At 44.1% G+C, this 23,176-nt stretch overlaps 1 protein-coding gene across 1 annotated transcript; it reads left to right on the top strand.

The window, feature by feature from the left end:
• Positions 1–323: 323 nt before the first annotated feature.
• On the top strand, positions 324–6,606 carry CD24 (CD24 molecule). The gene is made up of 2 exons (XM_056125095.1): positions 324–527; positions 4,942–6,606. Exons 1-2 carry the CDS (start codon positions 459–461, stop codon positions 5,167–5,169), a joined length of 297 nt encoding a protein of 98 aa, XP_055981070.1. The 5' UTR covers positions 324–458; the 3' UTR covers positions 5,170–6,606.
• Positions 6,607–23,176: the final 16,570 nt, after the last annotated feature.

The raw sequence follows: 23,176 nt of genomic DNA, 5'->3' as shown, positions 1-23,176 counted from the left end.
GTCCCGAGAGCGGGCTGTGTGGCTGGCGAGGTCGCTCGGGGCCCCGGGTGGGAGTCGCGGGGCGCCGGGGCCAGCCCGCACGCAGCAGCGCGCCGGGAGACACACAAAGAGCCGCGCCCCCCGCCGGCGGCGCCCCGCCACCCACCTGCCGCGCGGCGGCGACCGCCAGGGGGTCTCGCAGCCCTCGGCTGCCCGGGCGGCCGCGGAGGGAGGGGGCGCCCCGGAGCCCGGAGGGCGCGGGGGAGGCGGGGAAGCGGCGGGCGGGCGCGCGTGGGGGGCGGGCGCGGCGGCGGAGGGGGGCGGGTGGGCGGTGCCACGTCGCGGCTATTGTGGCGGTCCCGGTATATAAGGTCCCGCCCGCCGGCCGTGCTCCCCACCTTGCCTGCGCTTACTCGGAGCCCGCGCCTCTCCACGCACCCGGCACCCTGCGAGACGCGCCGCGCACCGACGGAGCGGACATGGGCAGAGCGATGGTGACCAGGCTGGGACTGGGGCTGCTGCTGCTGGCGCTGCTCCTCCCCACGCAGGTGAGGCCCGGGCGCCCCGGGAGAACTCGGGGGCCGCGCGCTCCAGAAGGGGGTAGTGGGGATGGGGGCGGGCAGCCACCTTCCGGGAACTGGTCTGAGCGCAACCCCCCCCTCCAGTCCCCCCACCCCCACCCCCGTCCCCCCATCCCGGACACCGCGATCTGGGACGCAAGTAGAGGCTCAAGCGGCAGCCCGTCTGCGGGCCCCGGGGATTCTACTTTCCGTTCCCTTGAGGGCTGCTCTCCATCCCGTGCACAGTTGCAGAGAACAATGCAGCTCCGTGCGTGGGTGGTGGGTTGCGAGCCCCCCGCCCGCACCCCACGCCCCACGCCCCACGCAGCCACCCCCCCTCCCCCCCGCGTCCCCCTTCCCAGGAGCTCTGGCTTGCGCCACTAGCTCGCCATCCGGAGGTGCAAGGCACTAACGGGCCAAGGTGCGCTCCTCACCTCCCGGAGCGCCCCAGACCTAGAGTCTCCTGGCAGAGCCGGTCCCAGGAGACTCGCAGGGCTCCGTTCCGCTCCAGCGCGCCACACAAAGAGAGCCGGGGGGTCGCCGCTCGGGTCCACCCGCCACTCGGAGCTGGTTCTGGGATCCAGAGGAAACCCCCGGCAATCGGGTGCTGCTGACTCGGTTCCGAAGGCTTCCAGGCTTCGGAAGCCAGGGCGGGGACCCGCTCCTGACCCTGTCCACCTCCCCCCACCCCCACCCTGTGGGGTGCCCCTATCCTTGTTCATCTCCTGTCACCTCGGAACCCCGCGTTATCCCAGACTGGCTCGCCCCGCTCAGCTCCGGCGGCGACATCTGTGTCCCGAGTCCCCTCCTGGCTTTGTCCCGGGAACCAGCCTCGCCCCGGCGGAGGTCTGGGAGGCAGGGGGGAGAATGGGGGGCGTGCGGCGGGCGCGTGGCGACGGCGGCAGGGAGGGAGCCCGGGAATTGAGCTGGGGGGCAGGTTGAGGCGGGCTAGAGCTGGGGGGCCGAGGAAAGGAGCCCTTTCTCAGCCGAAGTTCATGCTGGGGGGGGGGGGCGGGAAGCGAGGTGGCGCGCCCTGGGGGGATGGGGAGCTCCCTTAACATCTGGGGCTTTTGCACGGAGGATCTCCTGCGTCCAGAAAGTTGGGTGCTTGGGATCTTGTTCCCTAGACGCCGGACGCACCTGAGCGCGGGCGGCGTGGGAGCGCCGCGCTCGGCGTTGGCCTGCGGGCCGGGTAACTGTATCCTATTGTCTTGCGGGGCGTCTGCGCTCCCCAGCTTTCCACAGCCCGGTGGGGGAGGGGCGCGGCCGTTCTGCGTTCCCTCCAGCCCGACCCCAGCTCCTCACAGGGGACGGAGCGGGGGGCTCCCCAATACTTCGAGTGAGGAAATAGTTCGTGGCATGACAATCTAATACAGTAGCATGCATTTGTTTCATCGGTGTGGGCAACTTTAGGTGGAGACGTTGGGCCCCTAGTTAAGGGGAAAAAAAAAGTCACCCTATTGCAAACGTAGACTAAAGTACTAGCCTGGGACTCCAAGCCAGGATTCGGTGCTGAAGCAACGGGCAGTTTTACGTAGCATCTGCTTTAAGCGCAATTACCGAATCCTGTCAGGCAAGCTGAATGTTATACATATTAGGTGTCCATGGTTTGACTTAATCAAGAAGCTTATTTTTATTTATTTATTTATTTATCAACCACACCCAGCCGTTGTTTAGAGCTTACTCCTGGGTCTGTGCTCAGGAGGTCACTCCTGGTGGTGCTCCGGGGACCATCTGTAGTGCAAGGTATTAGAACAGGGGTCTGCGGGGAGTAAGGCAAATAAATGCCCAGCTCCGGTACCATCTCTCTGGCCCTTGATGTTTATTTTTTAAAATTTCTGATTAGGATGTGGACATTTCTTTGGTCGGTTTGTTTCGTGTGACCTCAGTCAGGGATTTTGCCATTAAAGTTGCTACTGCTGATGTGGCAGGTTTTTTTTTTTTTTTTTAATCTTCGCCTTAATGAGACGACCCAGTGTTCCGTGTGGCCAGGCCTGCTCGGTGCCTCTTCCCCTGTAATCAGAACCCTTGGAAGAGCGCCCCGCAGTGAGCGCTGAAATCTCCCATCTGCCTTTGTTCAGTGACAAAGGAGAGAGTATCACGTGCCCACCGGACTGCATTCTGTGACTGGAAAAATCAGTGCGCTGAATGATGCCACTCAGGCCAGGGGGACACTGGGGGAACATTGGTTCCTGGCCACAGCACTGAGCTAAGTGACCAGACAGTGAGGCTCCTGCTGGTGGGGACTTTACGCCAAACCTTGAAATTCTACTGACTCCAGGGAAGTGATTTGTCTTAAGGCAAGGGGGTCATCATATTTTTCAACTTAAAAAGTTTTGAGGGCCTAGAGTGCAGGAAGCCCCAGTAAGATCTCTCCCCATGCTGGTAATGCACTTTGCATTGGAGCATGGGGGCAAAACAAACAAACAAAACCCCAAGATAAATTCTAAGGTTGTTTTCAAATAGGTTTATATAAGATTTCAAGACCTCATAAGTTAAGACTGAGGCTGGGGCTGGAGAGATAATACACCAGGTAAGACGTTTGCTGTGCAGCAGCCATCCCAGGTTTGATACCTGGCATCCATATAGTCCCCCAAATACTGCCAGAAATAATTCCCGAGTGCAGCCAGGAGTAAGCTCTAAGCATCACCTGGTCTCCTCCCAATCCCCCCACCAAAACAAGAATATAATAAGTCTGTGAAAGTTTTCTTGCAAATCCAGGATAGATGGTGTCCTTTTTTTTTTTTTTTTTTTTTTTTTTTTGCTTTGGGGCCTCACCCTGTAGTGCTGAGGGCTTGCTCCGGGCTCTGCGCTTAGGGATCATTCCTGGTGGGGCTCGGGGGACTATATGTGGTGTCAGAGATTGAACCAGATTGGCTGAATGCAAGGCAAGTGCTCTACCTGCCCTACTGTCATTTCAGCCCATGTAGATAGTCTTAATTTTAGTGTAGTGAGCCTCAAATTTAAGTCTTATAAAAAAAATACAAACCATACAAATCTTTAAGCTATCCTTTGGTGATTGGGCTGTAGGTACGTGTAGAACATTCCTCTCATGCTTGAGGTCGACAGTTAGATCCCTGGTATCACAACACAAAATTAAAAATACACCAACTCCCTATGACTTCCTTTCCTCAGTTCCTTTTAGTAAAAACCTCCCCTTTCTGGACCAATAGAAACCTCTTTGCAGTGTCAGTGAGTCCACCTAGTCATAGAGACTGTATTTAGTCCTTAATCCCTTTATTAAGAAATAAAAAATTCGGGGCTGGAGCAATAGTACAGCGGGTAGGGTGTTTGACTTGCACGCAGCTGACCCAGGTTTTATTCCTAGCATCCCATATGGTCCCCTGAGCATCACAGGGGTAATTCCTGAGTGCAGAGCCAGGAGTGACCCCTGTGCATCATTGGGTGTGACCCAAAAAGCAAATAAATCAATCAATAAATAAATAAAATAAAAAATTCTCATTATTTTTGTGCTAACTTTTGAGAAACGGTTTTAGTTTTTTTTGTTTTGTTTTGTTTCTGCTTTTTTTTTTAGGCTTCACTGAAAGTTTTATTATTTTCTGAATAGAAGAGAGACAGCAAAGGAACTAGCTATCTCTCAAGGAGTTTTTGCTGAATCTTTATAAATGTCTTTGATTATACGTGAAGTGCAGCAAGAAATTGTCTCAAACCAATCAGATTGACTCCTTCAACTTCTGTCCAGTGGGGTCAGTCACAGAGAATGAGACAAATACATAACTAAGGAGACAAATACACACCAACTTTCCAAGACAGATGAGCAAGGAATTTCCCCAAGAGAAGGAATGCCATTGGTAGGAAAGAGGTCCAGTGTCCAGTTAGAAAATATCCTTAATACCTGGACTTTTTTTTTTTTTTGCTTTTTGGGTCACATCTGGCGATGCACAGGGTTTACTCCTGGCTCTGCACTCAGGAGTTACTTCCTGGTGGTGCTCAGGGGACCATATGGGATGCTGGGAATCGAACTCGGGTTGGCCACGTGCAAGGCAAACGCCCTACCCGCTGTGATATCTCTCCAGCCCCAATACCTGGCCATTTTTTTCAGCCTCACTTAAGTGTTTATCTGACCGTAAGAGATGCTGGTGACAGCATATCCTTCACTTATTTCATCGCCCAGTACTATGTTACCCAACACATCTTATGGTGAAGGAATCCTGGTAGTTTGGTGAACAGTTTTAGTTTTGACAGTGGCTCTTTGCAGACTTTTCATACCTTTAGATGACACAGACACTAAGAATGATTGCTGGGTCTAAGGGAAAATTTAGAATTAAATAATGTGAGTAAGAACAATCCAAGTATATACCCTCTGTATTCATTGTTTATTACGTGTATGTGGAGGCCGCTGTGACACATGGAAATCAGTGATACTATCTGTGTATTTTAGATTTATTCACAGTCCACAACTGTCTCAACTCCAGTGACTACAACTAACTCCACTCCAAGTACCTCGACTACTGCAGCTTCAGCTTTAGTTTCAAATTCAACTTCAGCTTCAACTTCAACTTCTACTTCCACTTCTACTACTAAAGCCACCAATGGGAGTGATGGTGCCCTGCAGTCAATCTCATGTCTCTTCATGATCTTGTTCTCCCTTCTACACCTCTACTGTTAAGAGACTCAGGCCAAGAAACATCTATACTTCTCCATCTTAAATGGTGTCTAGATGTCCCCTGCAGCAAGGAAAATCCAGGTCTTCACTGAATCTGCTAATTCTGCTCCTTATTTTGTTGATATAGAAAATGTTGAGGATGCCAAATTTGATTTGAAGAGCACATGAGGGTTTGACTAGATGGTGAATGCCAATATCAAATCTGCTGAAGTGTCATGTAGAAGATGAAGAAAGTGAACATCTAGAATGAGTTGTGATTTCCTTAAATGTGGCTTCAGGAATATACACACACAAAACCCAATCTTGAAAATAAGAATAGATGGGATGTAGAATTAAGATTCAGTTTTCATTTGGTTTACTAAATTTTTATTGCCATTAACAGTTCCATTAAAAAAGCAACTTCTAAGATTCTATTTATGTGTACAGGAGAAGGAACTTGCAAGAGTTACTGTAAATCCTCAATTTAATATACTAATTCAATGCTGGTAAACTTTAGGTAGAAAGTTTTACATTGTCAAGCTATCACTTTGTCTTGGGACCTGAATGCTTTCCTCTGCAGCTTTGGATTTGACATTGCACTCGACTTTTGTATGTAGTAATGGTATGTTTTTGGGCAATGATGATTTGAAATCTAACCCCAAATCCATGAATAAATGAGTAAATTTTGCTTCTGTACTTTAGTCATCTATTCCTGTTCAACAAGAGCAGCAGATTCATTTAGCTAAAGTGATTCCAAGGAATAGAAGGGTATTGGCTTCAACTAATGATGAATGCATATGTCAGATACTTTTTGATGATGGAAAAATGATGTTTTGAAGATGAAATGAATACATCTTGAAATTAAATCAAATATGTGAAGCAGCCAAAACTGTAAATCAGGTATTTGGGAAGTGAAGACTGGAAGGAAGATAACTTGCATTAAATTCAGAAAAACTTTTATACTGATAATGTAAATACTTTTTTTTAAAAAAATAAAACAAAAACCTGAATCAATAGCTACATCTGGAACACTTTCTGTAATCAGTTAATATTTTTAGATAGTTAGAACCTGGTCCTAAACCCAAAGTCAGCTTGATTCTGAAAAGTAGCTCTTTTCATGGCTGCCTCAATGCACAGAAATCTTTTTAAAAATAGACACTCCTTAAGTCTTTTGTTCGCATGGTCACACACTAATGCTTAGATGTCCCAGTATCTTGATGGCTGCAGTAGTCTTGATGACCAAAGTCCTTCTTTTTTCCATCTTTAGAATTCTACATGGGATCAACCCTATTTAACAAATCTCAAGCTACTGTGTGTGTGAATGAACATTCCCTTTTTTTTCAAACCCGAATGCTGTACATCTATTTTGAATTGTATATTGTGTTTGTGTATTTATGCTTTGATTCATAGTAACTTCTTATGTTATGGAATTGATTTGCATTGAACACAAACTGCAAATAAAAAGAAATGACTGAAAAGAGTTGGTTGTATGTATATATATATATATTTTTGATGCAGGAGCGCTTTGGGATTGTTGAGTTAAACCATCAGGGATATGCCTCAGTATTTTCCCATTAACCAGAACATTGCAGTGAAGCTATGTTGCATTTCCAACTCATATTACATTCTTATTTCAGGATGCCATTATCTTTAAGAACCATTGATAGTTTCTCAGAACCTGTTTATTGGATGACGCCATAGACCAAGATAATGAAAATGGGATGCTACACTTTGTGGACAAGATTTTCTACTTTAGCAAAGAAAGAGTATGCTTATAGTGACAAATGTTTATAGTTAATGTATTGACAATTAGTAGTGTGAGAATAGACACTACTATTCTCATAGCGTGTAAAAGTCATCAGATGAGTAGGTTTGCGAGTTCATGGACATGTGAATGGGGATTAGGAGGATATGGAGAAAAATTTCTGATCAAGAGAGTGTGTATTAAGTTCTCAAGTCTTCATTATAGCTCAATTTTCATATCTGTGCCGAGGTTTACAAATCAACGGTTTTCTGAAATTTTCCCTTCCGTCTACTCATTTCAGGCCCCTGAGTTCCTGTAACATTGCTGAATTCCTAGTTTATAGTATCTTCATTTATAGTATCTTCCTTGTAGTTCAGTAGACCCCAGAAAATGCAGGCTGAAATTTTGGAACAAGTGAAAACTACGGACTACAGATGGAATTTCTTCTTTCAGGAACCTCGGTTTTCAGTTCAGTCTTTCAGAGAACAAAATCAGACCCAGCTTGATTATCTAGGGGAGGTGTATTTAGAATCAGCTGAACTACAGACACTAATACTTAGAAATCATGATGAGCTAAGAATTAAATCCTATTTAAGAATTTTTTAGAATTGAGGAATAAGGGCAACCAAGTACAGAGGGCCAAAGTGTCCCAGGGAAAACAGACTCAATTAAGAAAATGCTAAGACACATTGGGTTCAGAATGACAAAAATCAAAGACAACACGGAAAGCAGTAAGATCAAAAAAAGAGTCACATACAAAGGAGAGCCCATAGGGTTTACAGCAGATTTAGCAATGAGACTCTGAACCAGGAAAAAAATGGGAGTAAATAGTACAAAAACTCATGAGACGAATACCTCACCAAGAATACTCTGTCCAGCTAGGTTGTTGTTCTGATTTGAAGGAATGATACAGAATTTCATGGACAGGCAACAGTTTAGGGAATTCACAGCCTAGAAACCAGTTTTTCAGGAAGCATTAAAGGAGCTTTCTTTTTTTGGGTGGGGGACCTACAACTGGAGGGGGTCCAGGCTTACTCCTTACTCAGCTCAGGCATATCTCTTAGTGGTTGCTCAGGGAACAACAGTACATGGTGCTGAAAATCAAACCCAGGTTGGTCATGTATAAGGCAACCACTATATTTGTTGTACTATCTATCTGGCTTTAAAAGATCTTCAAAGGACAGAATGAATGTCCCAGCACAGAAACACTAAATATGGCACTTAGTCATGGTTTTTATGGTTGCCCTCTACTAAATGTTTACTCCCAGTAAGCTAAAGAATTATATACTTTTGAATATATATTTTTGTTTTTTTGGTCACACCCAGCAATGCTCAGGGGCTACTCCTGGCTCTGTACTCAGGAATTACCCCCTGGAAGTGCTTGGGGGGTCATATGAGATACTGGGGATTGAATCCAGGTCTTCTGCATGTAAGGCAAATGTCCTCCTTGCTGGGCTATTGTTCTGGCCCCCGAATTTTATATTTTTAAATAATATTAAATGTTTTATATCTGATGAGTTTTTTCATAGATTTTTTATTGCAGTCTTTGACTTAAATATTATAAATACAATGTCATATTATAGACACTTAAACAGTATCTATAATATGACATTTTCTAATATAAAGGCCAATATTCATTTTTTAAAAAAAAGATTTTTTACTGAATCACTGTGAGATAGACTCTTATAACACTGTTCATGATTGGGTTTCAGTCATACAGTATTCCAACACCCATTCCTCCACCAGTGTACATTTCCCAGCACCAGTGTCCCCACCCAGGTTCCCTTCCATTCCCCTCCCCCCATGGCAGATGGCAGGCACTTTTCTTCTCTCTCTCTCTCTCTCTCTCTCTCTCTCTCTCTCGCTTGCTCACTCGCTCGCTCTTGCTCTCTTTCTCACTCGCTCACCGCTCACTCTCCTTTCCTTTCGGGCATTGTGCTTTGCAATACAGGTACTGATAGGTTCAATATTTTCTTTCTTAGGATAAACCACACACTTAGTACTTTCAAAGGCATATTTAAAATTCCCCCTTTATATTTTCTTATTTCTCTTCACTCTTACTAAACTTTACATATGTAAAATTTACTTATTTCATGTAAACCAAAACGTATTTTCAGAGAATTATCTATGATACTTAAATTTTATATAACTAAAATGATTTAGATTTTGAAAACTTTTTAGTATCGTTTATAATTTTATATTCATGTTTTTATATTTGTTGTTTTTGGGCTTTTAGGAGTTAGTTCTATTAAGCTAGCTATATGTATATAGATGTGACTCCCCCCCCCCACACACAAGATCTCTCGTATTTGGGGGGAAAAAAGAAACAGAACAACAAATTATTAAAGTCTTGGAATTGTAGATCTGAGATCACATGGAGAGGGCTTTGGACTGGTTCTTGGGACATTGGTGGCGGAAAGCAGGCTCTCTGGTGATGGGTGGGTGTGGTGTGGGAATGACCCATGCATGAAAAGCATGATTAACAGTATTGTAAATCTCAATAAAAATGGTTAAATATATTTACAAATAAATGACAACATTTGATGTTTGGTTGAATAGGCGGACTAGCCACATTGACACATTTTATGTTGATCAGGGATGGTCAGGAATAGAAGTCACCTGGTAAGTCACAGAATGGATCATCTTTGCCACTGAAAGGAGGTTATTAAAATCCTTTGCTGCTAGATGGCGGCCACCTCGGAGCTTTTTGGAAAACCAGGTATGAGCCAGTGGTGACAGGGCAACTGCAACCTCATGGGAAGGGGGGAGTTCCCGGCTCACTCTTCACTGCCTACCAAGATCACGAGTTGGCCCCTACGAGTGGCTCTCCTGCATGGCCATGGCCATGGCTCCAGAGGCACAAGGACTTAATGCAGAGCCCGGCAGCTTGCGGCAGAAAAGTGAATGGACTATGAGTTAATCCACGGTACCATGCCTCCCCGGGAGGGAAGGGGTGTCACTCCCTTCCGCCTCTTTCCCCCAGGCAGCAAGATGGCGGCCGCCTCAGAGCTTTTTGGAAAGCCAGGCATGAGCCAGCAGTGACAGGGCAACTGCAACCTCATGGGGAGGCGTTCCCGGCTCATCCTTCACGCCCTACTGAGGTCACGAGTTTCCCCCCACGAGTGGCTCTCTGGCATGGCCATGGCTCCAGAGCCACAGAAACCAATCTCGTAATTATCTGACTCTTGGCAGAAATCCCTCCAGATTTAATAAGTAAAGTATCAGGAATCCAAAATCGTGCGGCCGCAATTGCGGCTGTGCAACATCATATGGTTCTCATAACCAGCTGTAGAAAACAAATTATTTCACAATGCCTTTTCAGCAGTTCTGATTGTTGGGTGTAAACTCTAAACAATAATGGTGCATCTTTTGTTGAAATAATGAATGTAATCTAAATAGGTAGAGAGTTAAGTAGAATTCATCTGCCTCACAGGCATTGGGAGGGGTGGAGGGAGGTATATTGGGGTTCTTGGAGGTGAAAAATGAGTACTGTTGAAGGGAAAGGTATTTGATCATTGCAAGACCGAGACCTGAAAGCTTTGTAACTTTTACCACAGTGATGCAAAAAATACATAAAAAATAAATAAATAAAATCCCTTGCTGAAGCCAACTGTTGGTCATCATCCACCTGGGACACAAATATCTTCAAGTTGTTTATTGATCATTTGGAAAGGTTTATCTATATGCCTTCCCCTTAGTCTTCTTTGTTACCCATTTTCTAACGATGCTTCTTTCAAGTCTGTCTAGTTGAACTGTTGGCTACAGCTCATGAACCAGCATAACTGCATGCCCTGGCCATTTCTCCTTCTAAAAAAAAAGAACAACTAGGTTCCTGTTTGCAATTCTGTCTACGTAGGGAATATTTCCCTTTATCATTACCTCTCTGGGATAGCCCAGAATGGAGTTGTAGGATGGTGGCTGTCTATTTGAGGTAGTATTGAATAACATGTAGAAAGTCCTGGACACCAGACCCAAGGTTTCTTTTTCTTAGTCAACAAGTCATAGAGAAATATCAGTGGAGACAAAGCTACAGTCTGGGAGAGAGAAGATGACAAGAATTGGCAGAGCCTATGAGCATCTGACCTACTTCCTTACTGAACTGTCTTGTATCTTTGGGGCCTGCTCAGGATAGTGTGATGATACCAATTTCACTTGACAGTGGACACCATTTCTTAAAAAATTTTTATTAAAGCACTGTGATTTTTTCAGGTTGCTCATAATACAGTTGTTTCTGACATTCAGTGTTTCAACACCAATCCCACCACTGGTGTGACCTTCCTCCATCCTGTACCCAATTTCTCACCCAACCCTTAAGTTTGCAGGTACAAACAAATTTATATTGCTTGTTACAACACAAAGGCAAGTGTAGTTATAAAAAATAAATTGTTAAAAGTCAATTTGTAATAATTGTTTTATCTCACAGTGGGGTTAGTAAAGTCATTTTCTGAGGATTTACTGTGTTGCTTGATGTTTGTTGAGCCTTCTGTGTTATTGTTTTTGCTCATTGAACTTGGTAGTCTTCTACAGCACTTTCCCATCAGTTTGCTGTGAGCTGATAGTATTCTGAAATTTTGAGGTATCACATGGCTGCTTGGTCCAGGATCTATGGAGCTGGAACAATTTAGTGGCTTTGTGGCTTGATGAAGTTCAGTTGTGGAGCTGGGCCATTTCTATGTCAAGGGTGTTTGGTGTGCCACAGGGTGGATGTGCCTTGAGGCAGAAAGGGGAATCTATCTGCCCATCCCCATTCTGAAAAGGCCCCAGAGTTTTCAGCCCAGTCAGATCTACCTGGAGAGATTAGTGGCATCATGTTCTTTTGGAGATTAGTTATGGAGCTGGGCCATTTTTTCCTTTCTCTTTTATTTTTGTTTTTGGGCCACACCCAGCAGTGTTTAGGGCTTACTCCTGGTGCTTGCAGGATGATATGGAAGGCTTGAGATTGAACCTGGGTCAACTGTGAGCAAAGGATTCTCTCCAGTCCCAAGGATCTGGGCCGTTTCTCTGTCAATGGTATCAGGTGTGGGCTTCTGTGCCTTGAGGCAGAAAGAGGAATCTGTCTGCCCCCCCACTCTGAGAAAGCCCCAGAGTTGTCAACCCAGAAAGATCTACCTGGGGAGATTAAGCAGTCTTATGTTCTTTTGGAAGTTAGTTGTGAAGCTGGGCCATTTCCCTGCCGGAAGATGTGGACACCATTTTGGCATTACACACCCAACTTTATGGTTTGGTGGGTTAGACAACACCCAGCTTACCATGGACAGTCCAGGTTTCTTGGTGGTTTATGGCAAAACATTTAGTCTCTATAAAACCCAGGCAAAAGTCTATTTCTCCAGTAGTTGCTGTCTGCAAAGGATGGCAGGACTTTGCTCAGAAATCCTAAAAGGGAACATTATACCAACTCTTGATCTATTATAAATTTATAGAAAAAACAATCCCAAGTATGGGTATATCTTAATGCAAGGAATACGTTTGGAGGAGGAAATAGAATTATTTTTCAACTATTCTTTGAAAATGTTTTAAAATTAATCTGGGACATTTTGTTTATCAGAAAAAATGCTAAACATTATACTTTGGGATTACACCTTAAGGACATTTAATAATCATATAACATGATTAAATGTGTAATAACATATAATATATATCATATAATATATGGCTAAATATATAATAACATACACCCTGTGGCTAAGTTATTATATAAGTGTATCTCTTGAACTGTTTTATCCGTAGCAAATAAAAAGCAAATGATTTGGAGGTCAGCAGACAGTTGAAGATGCCATAGAGTTGAGATGAGAGCAAGCTATTTAGAACAGAACCTTCTAAATGCACACACCCAATCCCGCCACTGTCCTTAAAATAGAACTCAAATATTTAGGTAGCTGAGAAGTATGTGTTTTTCATTTCTCATAGACCTCATTTTGGGTTAGCTTGGTTATTTTTGAATTCCTTCTTTAGTATATATTTTTTTCTAATTTGGTAAGATGCAGTTTTTCAAACAGTGAAATCACCATCTTCATTTACTTCTCAGTTTCTCTTCAGATTGCACCTATGTTCTAAGTTGAATGCATTTTCCAGCCTGGAGATAGGGGTAAGGTGGCTGACACGTGTGATCCCTGAGCACAGAGTCATGAATAAGCTCTGAGCAATGCTGGGTGTGCCCTGTGCCCCCCTCCCCCCAAAAAATCCAAACCCAAAACCCCCTCAAAACCAAAGCACCTATATTTTATCTTACTTTTGGTTTTTATGTATTTATGACTTTGCAAAGACATGTCTCCGTGAGCCCCAAAGATCTGAAGTGGCTTGACTGTCATGCCTCTTAGCCACTTCAGATTTTTGGTGCTCACAGAGACATGTCTTTGCAGTCATAAATATGGAAAATTCCTAAAAGTTCTTTAAAATGCACTGAGATGACAGGTTGGAGAGATGGATTAAAAGGCCGGAGTGCATGCTTTGCTTGTGGGAAGCCTGGGTTCCATCCCTGGCACTAAATGGGTCCCCAAGCACTTCCAGGAATGACCCCCAAGCACCAATTTGGGAGTAGCCACCAAACACCACTGTGTATGCCCAAAAACCAAATGTAAGATAAAATACAGGTGCTTTGGTTTTGAGGGGGTTTTGGTTTGGGCGTTTTTTTTTTTTTTGTCCTATGCCAAACTTATTAACTCCCTTCCAGAGATCTGCTGCTTCCCCCTTCAAAGCACCACCAGCTTAGTCTCTCTCAGATAAACCTGAGAGTTGCCTTCCTCTTCTCTGCTTATTGCCAATCATTCGGCAAATTACAACACTTGCAGCTCAGAAAGGCCTGCGCACCACCTCTGCCCATGCTGTCACCAAACCGTCCCCTGAGCTGCGTTATCTATGGCTCTGTCTCTCCCTGACTCCATCTCTCCATCCCACGCCTGTTTTCTAAAATGCAGATTTCATTCATTTGGTCCTCACGTACCAAACCTGACTTCGATTCTTTTTAATTGTTGGCTTGTGGGGAGTCAGACCCAGAAATGCAGGGGAATCATATGGTGCTGGGGATTGAGTTGGGGCTTCTTCAGGCTTAGGATGTGCTCCAAACCTTTGAACCATGTTTCCTTTTACCTACAGAAGATAAAACAGAATCAACCATTCATATTTTATAAGAATTTCTGGGACTGGAGCATAATACAGTCAGTAGGGCTTTTGCCTTGCATGCAACCCACCCGGGTTCGATTCCCAGCATCCCATATGGTCCCCCAAGCACTTCCAGGAATAATTCCTGAGTGCAGAGCCAGGAATAAGCCCTGTGCATCTCCGGGTGTGAACCCCCTCCAAAAAAAGGAAAAAAAAAGAATTTCCACAACCTGGTCTCAACTTGAGTGTCTAGTTCAGTTTCTCGTCACACTGGATTGTTTCTCATTCTCTGATTCTCCCTTGGCCTGCATGGTTTCGCAAGCATTCACTGGTCCAACTTCAAGTAATAGTGAAAGGCTTGGAGGCTAGAGTTAGGTTGCCTCAGTGGGGTACCCAGCCCAGCGGGGACTAGATGATAACGCTTACACAGTTATGTAAAAATTCTCCAGGACCTAGGATTCTTGGCTGGAAAAAAGGATGGAGATAAGTAATTGATAGTACTTATCTCATAAGGCTATTGAGATAATTTTTTTTCTTTTTGAGTCACACCCAGCGATGCTCAGGGGTTACTCCTGGCTCTTCACTCAGGAATTACTCCTGGAGGTGCTTGGGGGATCTTATGGGATGCTGGGGATTGAACCTGCTTAGGCCGCATGCAAGGCAAATGCCCTACCTGCTGTACTATCAATACATTCCCGCTATAGAGAGAATTAAATGAAGTAAAACACAAAGTTTGAGGATGGAGTCTGACATAGTATACACATTAGACAAACATGGTCTAAACCTGCCTGCTTGCCTGTCTTTGTCTCTCTCACTTTTCTCCTTCCTTCCTTCCTTCCTTCCTTCCTTCCTTCCTTCCTTCCTTCCTTCTTTCCTTCCTCCCTCCCTCCCTCCCTCCTTCCCCCTTTTTCTCTTTCTTTCTTCCTTTCTTTCTTTCTTTCTTTCTTTCTTTCTTTCTTTCTTTCTTTCTTTCCTTCCTCCCTCCCTCCCTCCCTCCCTCCTTCCCTCCCTCCCCCACTTCCTTCCTTCTTTTCTTGTACCTGGAAGCTACTGCTTAGGATCTGCTTCTGGCTCAGTGCTTGGGGATTGCACCTGGCTAAGTGCATAGGGGACCATGTGGTGTTGGGACCAAATTCAGTCCTCTTGCAAGCAACCCATGTGTTCAGTCTGTTGATATGTCTCCTGTCCTTAGTATGCTTTTTCTGTGAATGTACATGGACCTGCCTGGGAACACCCTGAAGGCAGGATGTATGCCATATGCGTCTGTAACTGAGCGATGTTGGTCAATGTTGAGTAAGTAAAAGCCTGATACCAAACTTAGTCCAGAGTGACTGGGGAAGGGCAGAGCACACCTACTATATTAGATCATGAAGGGAAGTGGGGATGTTGGGGCCAGTTTAGCCAAAGAACTACCATGACAGGCTCTGTGATCTCAGTGTAGACTAGGCGTCTTCCAGGAACGAGGAACTAGCTCATCCTGGTCAACAGGGGTGGAGGGTTGCAAAACTGTTAAAGCAGAAAACCGGATGATCATCAAAGATTAGGTCCTAGATAGTGAAAGTAGTTGAGGAATGCACATGTGAAAATAGTTTAGTATTGCACTCTAACACCAGAATGAAAGTTGTTGAGTAAATGAAAAGTATAAGAACTTGCTGAACCTAGTGCTCGGGGGTCCATGTTGAAGCCTGCTGCGTTGGACGAATACTTGGACTCCAGCTAGCTGGAACAATAAACCTCTCTATGTGATTTGCATTATTGACTCTGTTCTCTGTCCTTGAGGGGTGATCGACTCTGCATTCTAACAGGGAGAAGGTAGTTGTACTATTTCTTAATAGGCAGCTCTGTTTTCATCTGATAGGCCTTTTGCTTATCTATATCACAGAAATTTTCAACCCTGCTTAAGGACTTGAGAAAGTTTCTCTCTCTCTCTCTCTCTCTCTCTCTCTCTCTCTCTCTCTCTCTTTTAAAATAAGAGACATCTGCCCCTTTCACTTGCTGAGAAGGTTCTAACTGAATGGGTCTAGGTGGAGTTCAGACATCAACTGCTTTCAAAAGCCCCCTCAGGAGATTGATGGCCACTTCCTACTTGTATTGCAAACCATAACACCCAAAAGGAGAGAGAGAGTTAGAGGGACTGTGCCTGCCACAGAGATGGGTGTGGGATGTGGGGTGTGGGGTATGGGGATGGGGTGGATGGGCAGGTGGTGGGAGGGATACTGGGAACATTGGTGGTGGAGAATGGGCACTGGTGGAGGGATGGGTACTGGATCATTGTATGACTGAAACCTAATCACGAAAGTTTGTTAGTCTGTAACTGTATCTCATGGTGATTCATTAAAAAAAAAGAAGTGCAGGGCTGGGAACACTCTTCACTCGGGCTGTGGCTGGGGTCAAGAGTCTAACATGGTGCAGGTCCTTCAGATCCTTGTCCTTATCAGAGCTTCTCACTGACATCAGGGGAGAGGGATGGCACTTTTCTCTAGAATAGCGTTTCTCTACTGGGAACCATATTCCCCCCACCCCCCATCCCCATCCCTTCAGTGGGACCCCAGGATAGTCCAGAAAGAGCACAGGTGAAAATGTGTAAATGGGGCAACCAGAGCACAAGACTTGGGGGCCAACCAGAAGGACAGTGGGGGTAGAGGGTAAGTGGGGGGGTGAATGGGGGGACTATAGGAAGGAAGCAAGATCAGAAGTGGGTCACAAAATGGTTGAGAAATCCTGCTTTACTTCATTATTTGTATTTCAACACAATTCAAAAAGATGTAGACTCATGCAGAGTTTTCTGGAACTAGTGCCTGAGAAATTCATCAGCAAATCCTAGTCTTGGGTCTAAAATCTTGTGATCTGGCTCCTGTATGGCACTCCAGTCTTCTAGAGAATTTGAACTCCCCTCCCTCCCCACATCTCCCCCACATCCCACCAGTGCTAAGGATCAAATGTGGGATATGAGGCTGAGCAACTCTGAGGCGCATCTCTGGCCCAAAGGGATTGAACTTCTGGGAGATACTTTCCAGATGTAAAATACTAAGATCAGGGTTGTAGCGAAGCACAGTGGGGAGGGCGTTTGCCTTGCACGCAGATATCCCGGGTTCGCTCCCCAGCATACTATATGGTCCTTTGAACGTGCCAGGAGTAAGTCCTGAAAGCAGAGACAGGAGTAACTTCTTTTGTTGGGCCAAAAAAGCAAGCAAACAAACAAACAAGCACCCCCTCCCTCTGCCCAAAACAAAAAGATAAAAACCAAAATAAAAAAGAAAACTCACAGAAAACCCCCAACCAAATCCCAAAACTAATATTATATCCAATTAAAATAATATCTGTGAGGGGGCTGGAGAGGAAGTAGAGCAGGCATGGTTCTTCCCTTACAGGCAGCTGACTCAAGTTCAATTCCAAGCACCCCACATAGTCCCTTGAGCATTTCTAGTAATGATACCTGAGCAAAGAGCCAGGAGTAAATCCTGAGCATCAAGGGATGTGGCCCCTAAACAAAACCAAACCCCCCTAAGTCCCATCTTTCTCTTTCTCTTTCTTTCATGTGCTTTTGTGAACTTGCTCTTTCATCCTTGAAAAACTGAACTCAGTACTCCATGCTGAGATTATGAAAATGAATGGAATTCATGGGAATTATTCGAGGAAATCTTGGTCATTCATCACATTGATTTGTTCTATTCTCTGGTTGTGTTTTTGCATCCTACTGTATTTTATGATGACTTGAAAATGGCATATCTTAGTGATAGATTAGCAGTCTAAATTGCTAATTTAGACTGCTGTTCATCTTAGATGAGATTGCGACAGTGTTGAACTGTTTGATGGGTGGGGCTTGAGAAATAGCACCAGTGACACAACCCTTGTGGAGACTGGTGTGAATGCAATCAGGAAACAATTTCCTCTTGTCACTTCGTTATAGCATTGTGTTTATCAGCATTCATTTGGTTTTGTATTTCCTTATTACTTGGTTATTTACTTGTTTTCTGTCATATTCCAGTTTGTTTAAAAAAAGGATTTTGAGTCATAGAAATAGGTACTATATACCAGGTTATATGTTGTTAAGGAATTTGAGGGAGAGAACAAATATGAGTATAAGAGGGGAGTCCATGATTTAGTAAAATTCTAGACTGTTTTGGTCTAGCCAATGGTAGGAAGGAGTGATGATAAAAAATGGAAGCTAATTTAGTTGTGTGTATTTTAAATGTATTGTTAGTTGAAAGTGTGGAGAGCTGAAATATTTTTCATATTCTTTTACTTTTGTAGGTCACGTCTGGCAGTGCTCAGGGCTTACTCCTGGCTCTGTGCTCAGGGATCACTCCTGGTGGCTCTCGAGGAACCATCTGTAGTTCTGGGGATTGAGCAATCCCCAGCAAGATGCAAGGAAATCACTCTAGCCCCTGTACTATCTCTCCAGTCCACTCTTGTATGGGTTTGTATGAACAGGCTTCCAGATTCAAGATCAATATGGTCAGTGCCATCTGCACTATTCCTGTAACAAGTGTAACATGAAGTTTTTATAACTATTTCTTAACTTTCGTCAAGGCAACTGACAGAGCATACTTTAGCAGAACAATATTGCAAGTTAAGTAGGCTAACATAGTGCCAACCAAACATGCAATTCTGTAATAGAATGTTTATCAGAAAATAAAACCTGAGTATTTAGGAATAGATCAACAACATTCACCATGAATATCAGTTCTGTTACTGAACTCTTTGATGTCGACTGACTAGAAAATAATAAAGACTAACACTGGTCATTTAATGCTCAAAGCATTGTTTTTTTCCCTTCAGTGGGGGCACACCTGGGAGTGTTCAGGGCTTACTCTAGGCTCTGCACTTAAGGATCACTCTTGGCAGGGTACTGGGGACCATATGGGATGCCTGGGATTGAACCTGGTTTGGCTGCATGGAAGGCACTTACGTGCCCTGCCTACTCAACTACTCTCTGACTTTCAACATTCAAGGCATTTCCATGGGGTCAGTGATCTGAGCACCATTAACATCTTTTTACAGATAAGGAAACTGGAACAGAAAGATGTTTGGTAGTTTCCCCAGGGCAGATGTTTGATAGTTTTCCACAGTAGACTAATCTTCAAACCCATGCCATGTGGCTCCTAAGAACCCTCAGTTATTGCATTATCATGTCCTCTTTAGTAGTTTGGGATTAGTCTTTTCTACCAGGACCACTAAGTAATCCAGTAGAGCACTGTCATGGTGATCCATTTTCCTATTGGGAATTGCATGGAAAATTGACTGAAGCCAAAAATGCCAAGGTAAACTCCTCTTTTAATTTTGGGACCACACTTGCCCATACTCAGGGTTTACTCTGGGCTCTTTGCTCAGGAATCACTCCTGGTGGTGTTCAGGGGGACCATTTGCAGTGTCAAGGATTGAACCTGAGTTGCTGCATGCAAGCAGACACATGGTATCTGTATAGTATAGTAAGTCCTGTACTATTTTTCTGGCCCCTCCTCACTGATTTTAATTGCTTTATTATGTTTTAAATATCATATAAATATTTAAATATTTAATGGGTCTTCTTTGTGTATAAATTCCTTCTCCAATCTTGCTGCGTTCAATATTTTGTTTCTATCTTTGGATTTGTCATTTTGATTAGAACGTGTCTTGGTGTTTGGGGGGGGTTTCCTAATTAGATCTATTTTTACTGGAATCCTTCAGGCTTCCTAGATCTCAGTGCTATCTCAGTGCTATCCTCAACTTATCGATGATTTCTCTAATTTCTTCATCACATTTGTCTTCCTGTTCCTCAGGGACTGCGATGATTCTTCTATTGTTCCTTTTGACCTTTTGAATTCATCCCATAGTTCTCTGGTAGCTGTCCATTTCTTTTTTTTTTTTCCTTTTTGGGTCACACCCGGCTATGCACAGGGGTTACTCCTGGCTCTGCACTCAGGAATTACTCCTGGCAGTGTTCAGGGGACCATATGGGATGCTGGGAATCGAACCCGGGTCGGCTGCGTGCAAGGCAAACGCCCTACCTGCTGTGCTATCACTCCAGCTCCCTAGCTGTCCATTTCTTTTCAGACTACTTCCCCCCTTCTGCTGTATCCTGGTGGTTTCCTCCTCCTCGTCTTGGAGTTCCTTGATCTTTTGCTCAGCTGCTGTTCTTCTGCTATTTGGAGCTTCTAGTGACTTAAAAAAAAAAGTCTTACCATACTCTCTTCAGGAAATTCTTGTAGGTCTTCAATGTCTATTCTTCCAGATAAGTGTTTCTCAATCCTAGCTGCCCTTTGCAATCTCTCAGGGAGCTTTCATAACCATGGATGACCTCCAACTATGAGGGGGTCATGTTTTAATTGCTCTGGGGGTGCTATCCAGGAACAGAGAATTTAAAAATGCATTTAATTCTGCTTCCCTTCCCTTTGTGGTTCTTTCTGTAATGATAAGGGCTCTACAAGCTTGGCAGTGTGTGTGTGTGTGTGTGTGTGTGTGTGTGTGTGTGTGTGTGTGTGTAGGAGACAAAACTGCTGGGATTGCCCTCAGGGGTGTGGGTGGTGCTCTGCCATGAGCTATTTCTGGGTCCTGGAACAGGTCTGTAAAAGCTCCCCTGCTGGTTCTAACGTGCATCAAAATTGAGTACCACTTTATAAAACAAAGGTCACAACACTGCATTTTATTTCTTCTATGGATTTGATTTGGACTGTACTGAATTATAGATCAATTTAGAGGCAAATGGCATCTTTGTAATACTATGTCTTTCTATTTGATTGAGTCACAATTCTTTGCTTGGAAAAATATAAAGGTGGGCGGGAAAGATAGTTCAGTGGGTAAAGCGCTTGCTTTACACACAGCTGACCTGGCTTGAATCCCGACATCCCAAGTACTTCCCCTGAATCCCACTGCTGAAAGGGGTATCTGAACGCAGAGCAAGGAGAAAACCATGAGGTAACCGCCAGATGTGTAGGCCCCCTTCACATCTTCACAGCCCCAAATTAATAGAAGAAAAATAAAAAGGTATAAATAAACTTTGGCTGAAAGAGAACAAGATAAACGAAAGGAATTTCTGAAAGGATTTGAGGTAGCTCAGCAAAATAAAGGGAAGCTGGAGGGCTAGATTTGGGGATAAAAAGAGCTGGAGTAGTTAGGCTCTGCAGCTAGCCCCACGTGCCTCTGCTGGCGTTGGTTCCTTACCGCCTCTGGCTTAAGGCTCTGCTCAGGCTTCAGATCCTGCAGACAAATTCAGTGATCCCTACTTGGGTAGCTTAGCTGTCCCTTCGGTGGAGTAGGGAGGACTGATTTGGGTGGCAGCTCCAGCCAGCCTAAACACCGTAGGGGATTTGTAGCTGTTGCAGCAACTGGTGTCTGCATGTTTAACAGGGAAGGGCAGAACACAGCAATGACAAAAATGGAGGGCAATTCATTAGTAGCCCCCTTGAAGTAGGAGAGAGGCGTTTCTGCACAAAGAGTTTTCTTCCGTGTGGGGTGGGAATAAAAAGGAAAAACAAAACAAACAAGCAAAACCCCCAAACAGAACCCAATTTAATGTGCATATTTTAATCTAAGTTTATTTCCAAGTGTTTTATGCATGTTATTTCTATTGTAAATAGCATCTAGGGATTATTTTTTGGCCTATTGGAAATTCATAAGCATTTTTTAAAGTTTAATTTCAGCTTTGTTGAGGTTTAATTAAAAAAGCTTTTTATGCGTTTCTGTGTTAATCTGACCACTTAATTGAATGCTAATGGATTTAATACTTTTGCATTTCAACCTGTTGTCATATTTTTCAGCTATACAATGATGCCTTTTGAAAACAATGGTTTTGTCCTTTTATTTCCAATATTTATATCTTTTTCCATTTATAGCTTTTTATTTATACTCGTATGACATTAAATAAATAGACTAACTTACATAATTCGTTACATTTAGATATATATATATATTTTGCTTTTTAGGACACACCTGGTGATGCACAGGGGTTATTCCTGGCTCTGCACTTAGGAATTACTCCTGGCAATAGTAATCCTTGGGGGATCATATGGAATGCTGGGAATTGAACCTGGGTCAGCCTCATGCAAGGCATGACGCTATGCTATCGCTCTAGCCCCTAAAAATATTTTTTATACATTTAACTTAATTAAACTTTTTACGATTTTTTTTCAGTTTTAAGTGCTTTGGGGTTACTTCCAGCTCTGTGCTTGGGGTCATCCCCAGCGGTGCTGAGGAACCATGTGGTGGAGGGAATTGAACCCAAGCCTTCCGCATGCAACCATGCATTCATCTCATTGAGCCATTTCTCCTGACCTATAAATTTAAATGCCACACTTATTCTTATACATGTAACTTACATTTAAAGCATCTTCCTACCACTGTTTTTATAAACCTTGGTTTTAAGTTGGCAATTAATGTAGAATTTTAACCTAGAGGTTCACAGGACTTACTCCTGGCTCTGAAAACAGGGATCATGTCTGGCAGGGTTCAGGGCACTATATGGGATGTCCAGTATCGAACCTGGGTTGGCTTTGTGCAAGGTACCACCCTACCTCCTGTACTATTGCTCCAGTCCTATTAAAATAATTTATAGGTATATTTTTATATTTAAAACATTTCATCTACTTAATCTGGTATACAAGTGTCTCAATCTAAAATTAAAAATAAACTACAACAAAAATAAAGATTCTATTCTCATTGTCACTGTCACTGTCCTCCCGTTGTTCATCGATTTGCTCGAGCAGGCCCAGTAACGTCTCCAATTGTGAGATTTTGTTGTTACTGTGTTTGGCATATCGAATACACATCACGGGGAGCTTGCCAGGCTCTGCCGTGCGGGCGAGATACTCTTGGTAGCTTGCCAGGCTCTCCGAGAGGGGCGGAGGAATCGAACTCAGGTTGGTCATGTTGGCTGCATGCAAGGCAAACGCCCTACCGCTATATATATATATATATATATATATATATATATATATATATGTCCACACAGTGGTGCTCAGGGGCTACTCCTGGCTTTGAACTCAGGAATCACTCCTGGCAGGCTCAGAAGAATACATGCGGTGCTAGGGATCAAACCTGTACTATCTCTCCATTCCCCTCACTTCCTGTTTCTAACTTCTGGCAATCCACCTACTTATCTGTCCTCCATTTCTCAAGTCTTGTCATTTCAAATTGTTATATAAATGAATTGGGCTGGAGCGATAGCACAGGGGGCAAGGCGTTTGCCTTGCAAGTGGCCAATATGGCCGA

This window comes from Sorex fumeus, unplaced genomic scaffold (genome assembly GCF_029834395.1).
Source record: "Sorex fumeus unplaced genomic scaffold, SorFum_2.1 ptg000054l, whole genome shotgun sequence".
NCBI lineage: Eukaryota > Metazoa > Chordata > Mammalia > Eulipotyphla > Soricidae > Sorex > Sorex fumeus.
This window is presented reverse-complemented; position numbering and strand designations above follow the sequence as displayed.

Bases quoted from the DNA above. Each gene is read 5' to 3' on its own strand.
- CD24 (XM_056125095.1), top strand. From the start codon at position 459: ATGGGCAGAGCGATGGTGACCAGGCTGGGACTGGGGCTGCTGCTGCTG. The intron at 528-4,941 runs GTGAGGCCCGGG...TGTGTATTTTAG, and splicing joins CGCTGCTCCTCCCCACGCAG to ATTTATTCACAGTCCACAAC.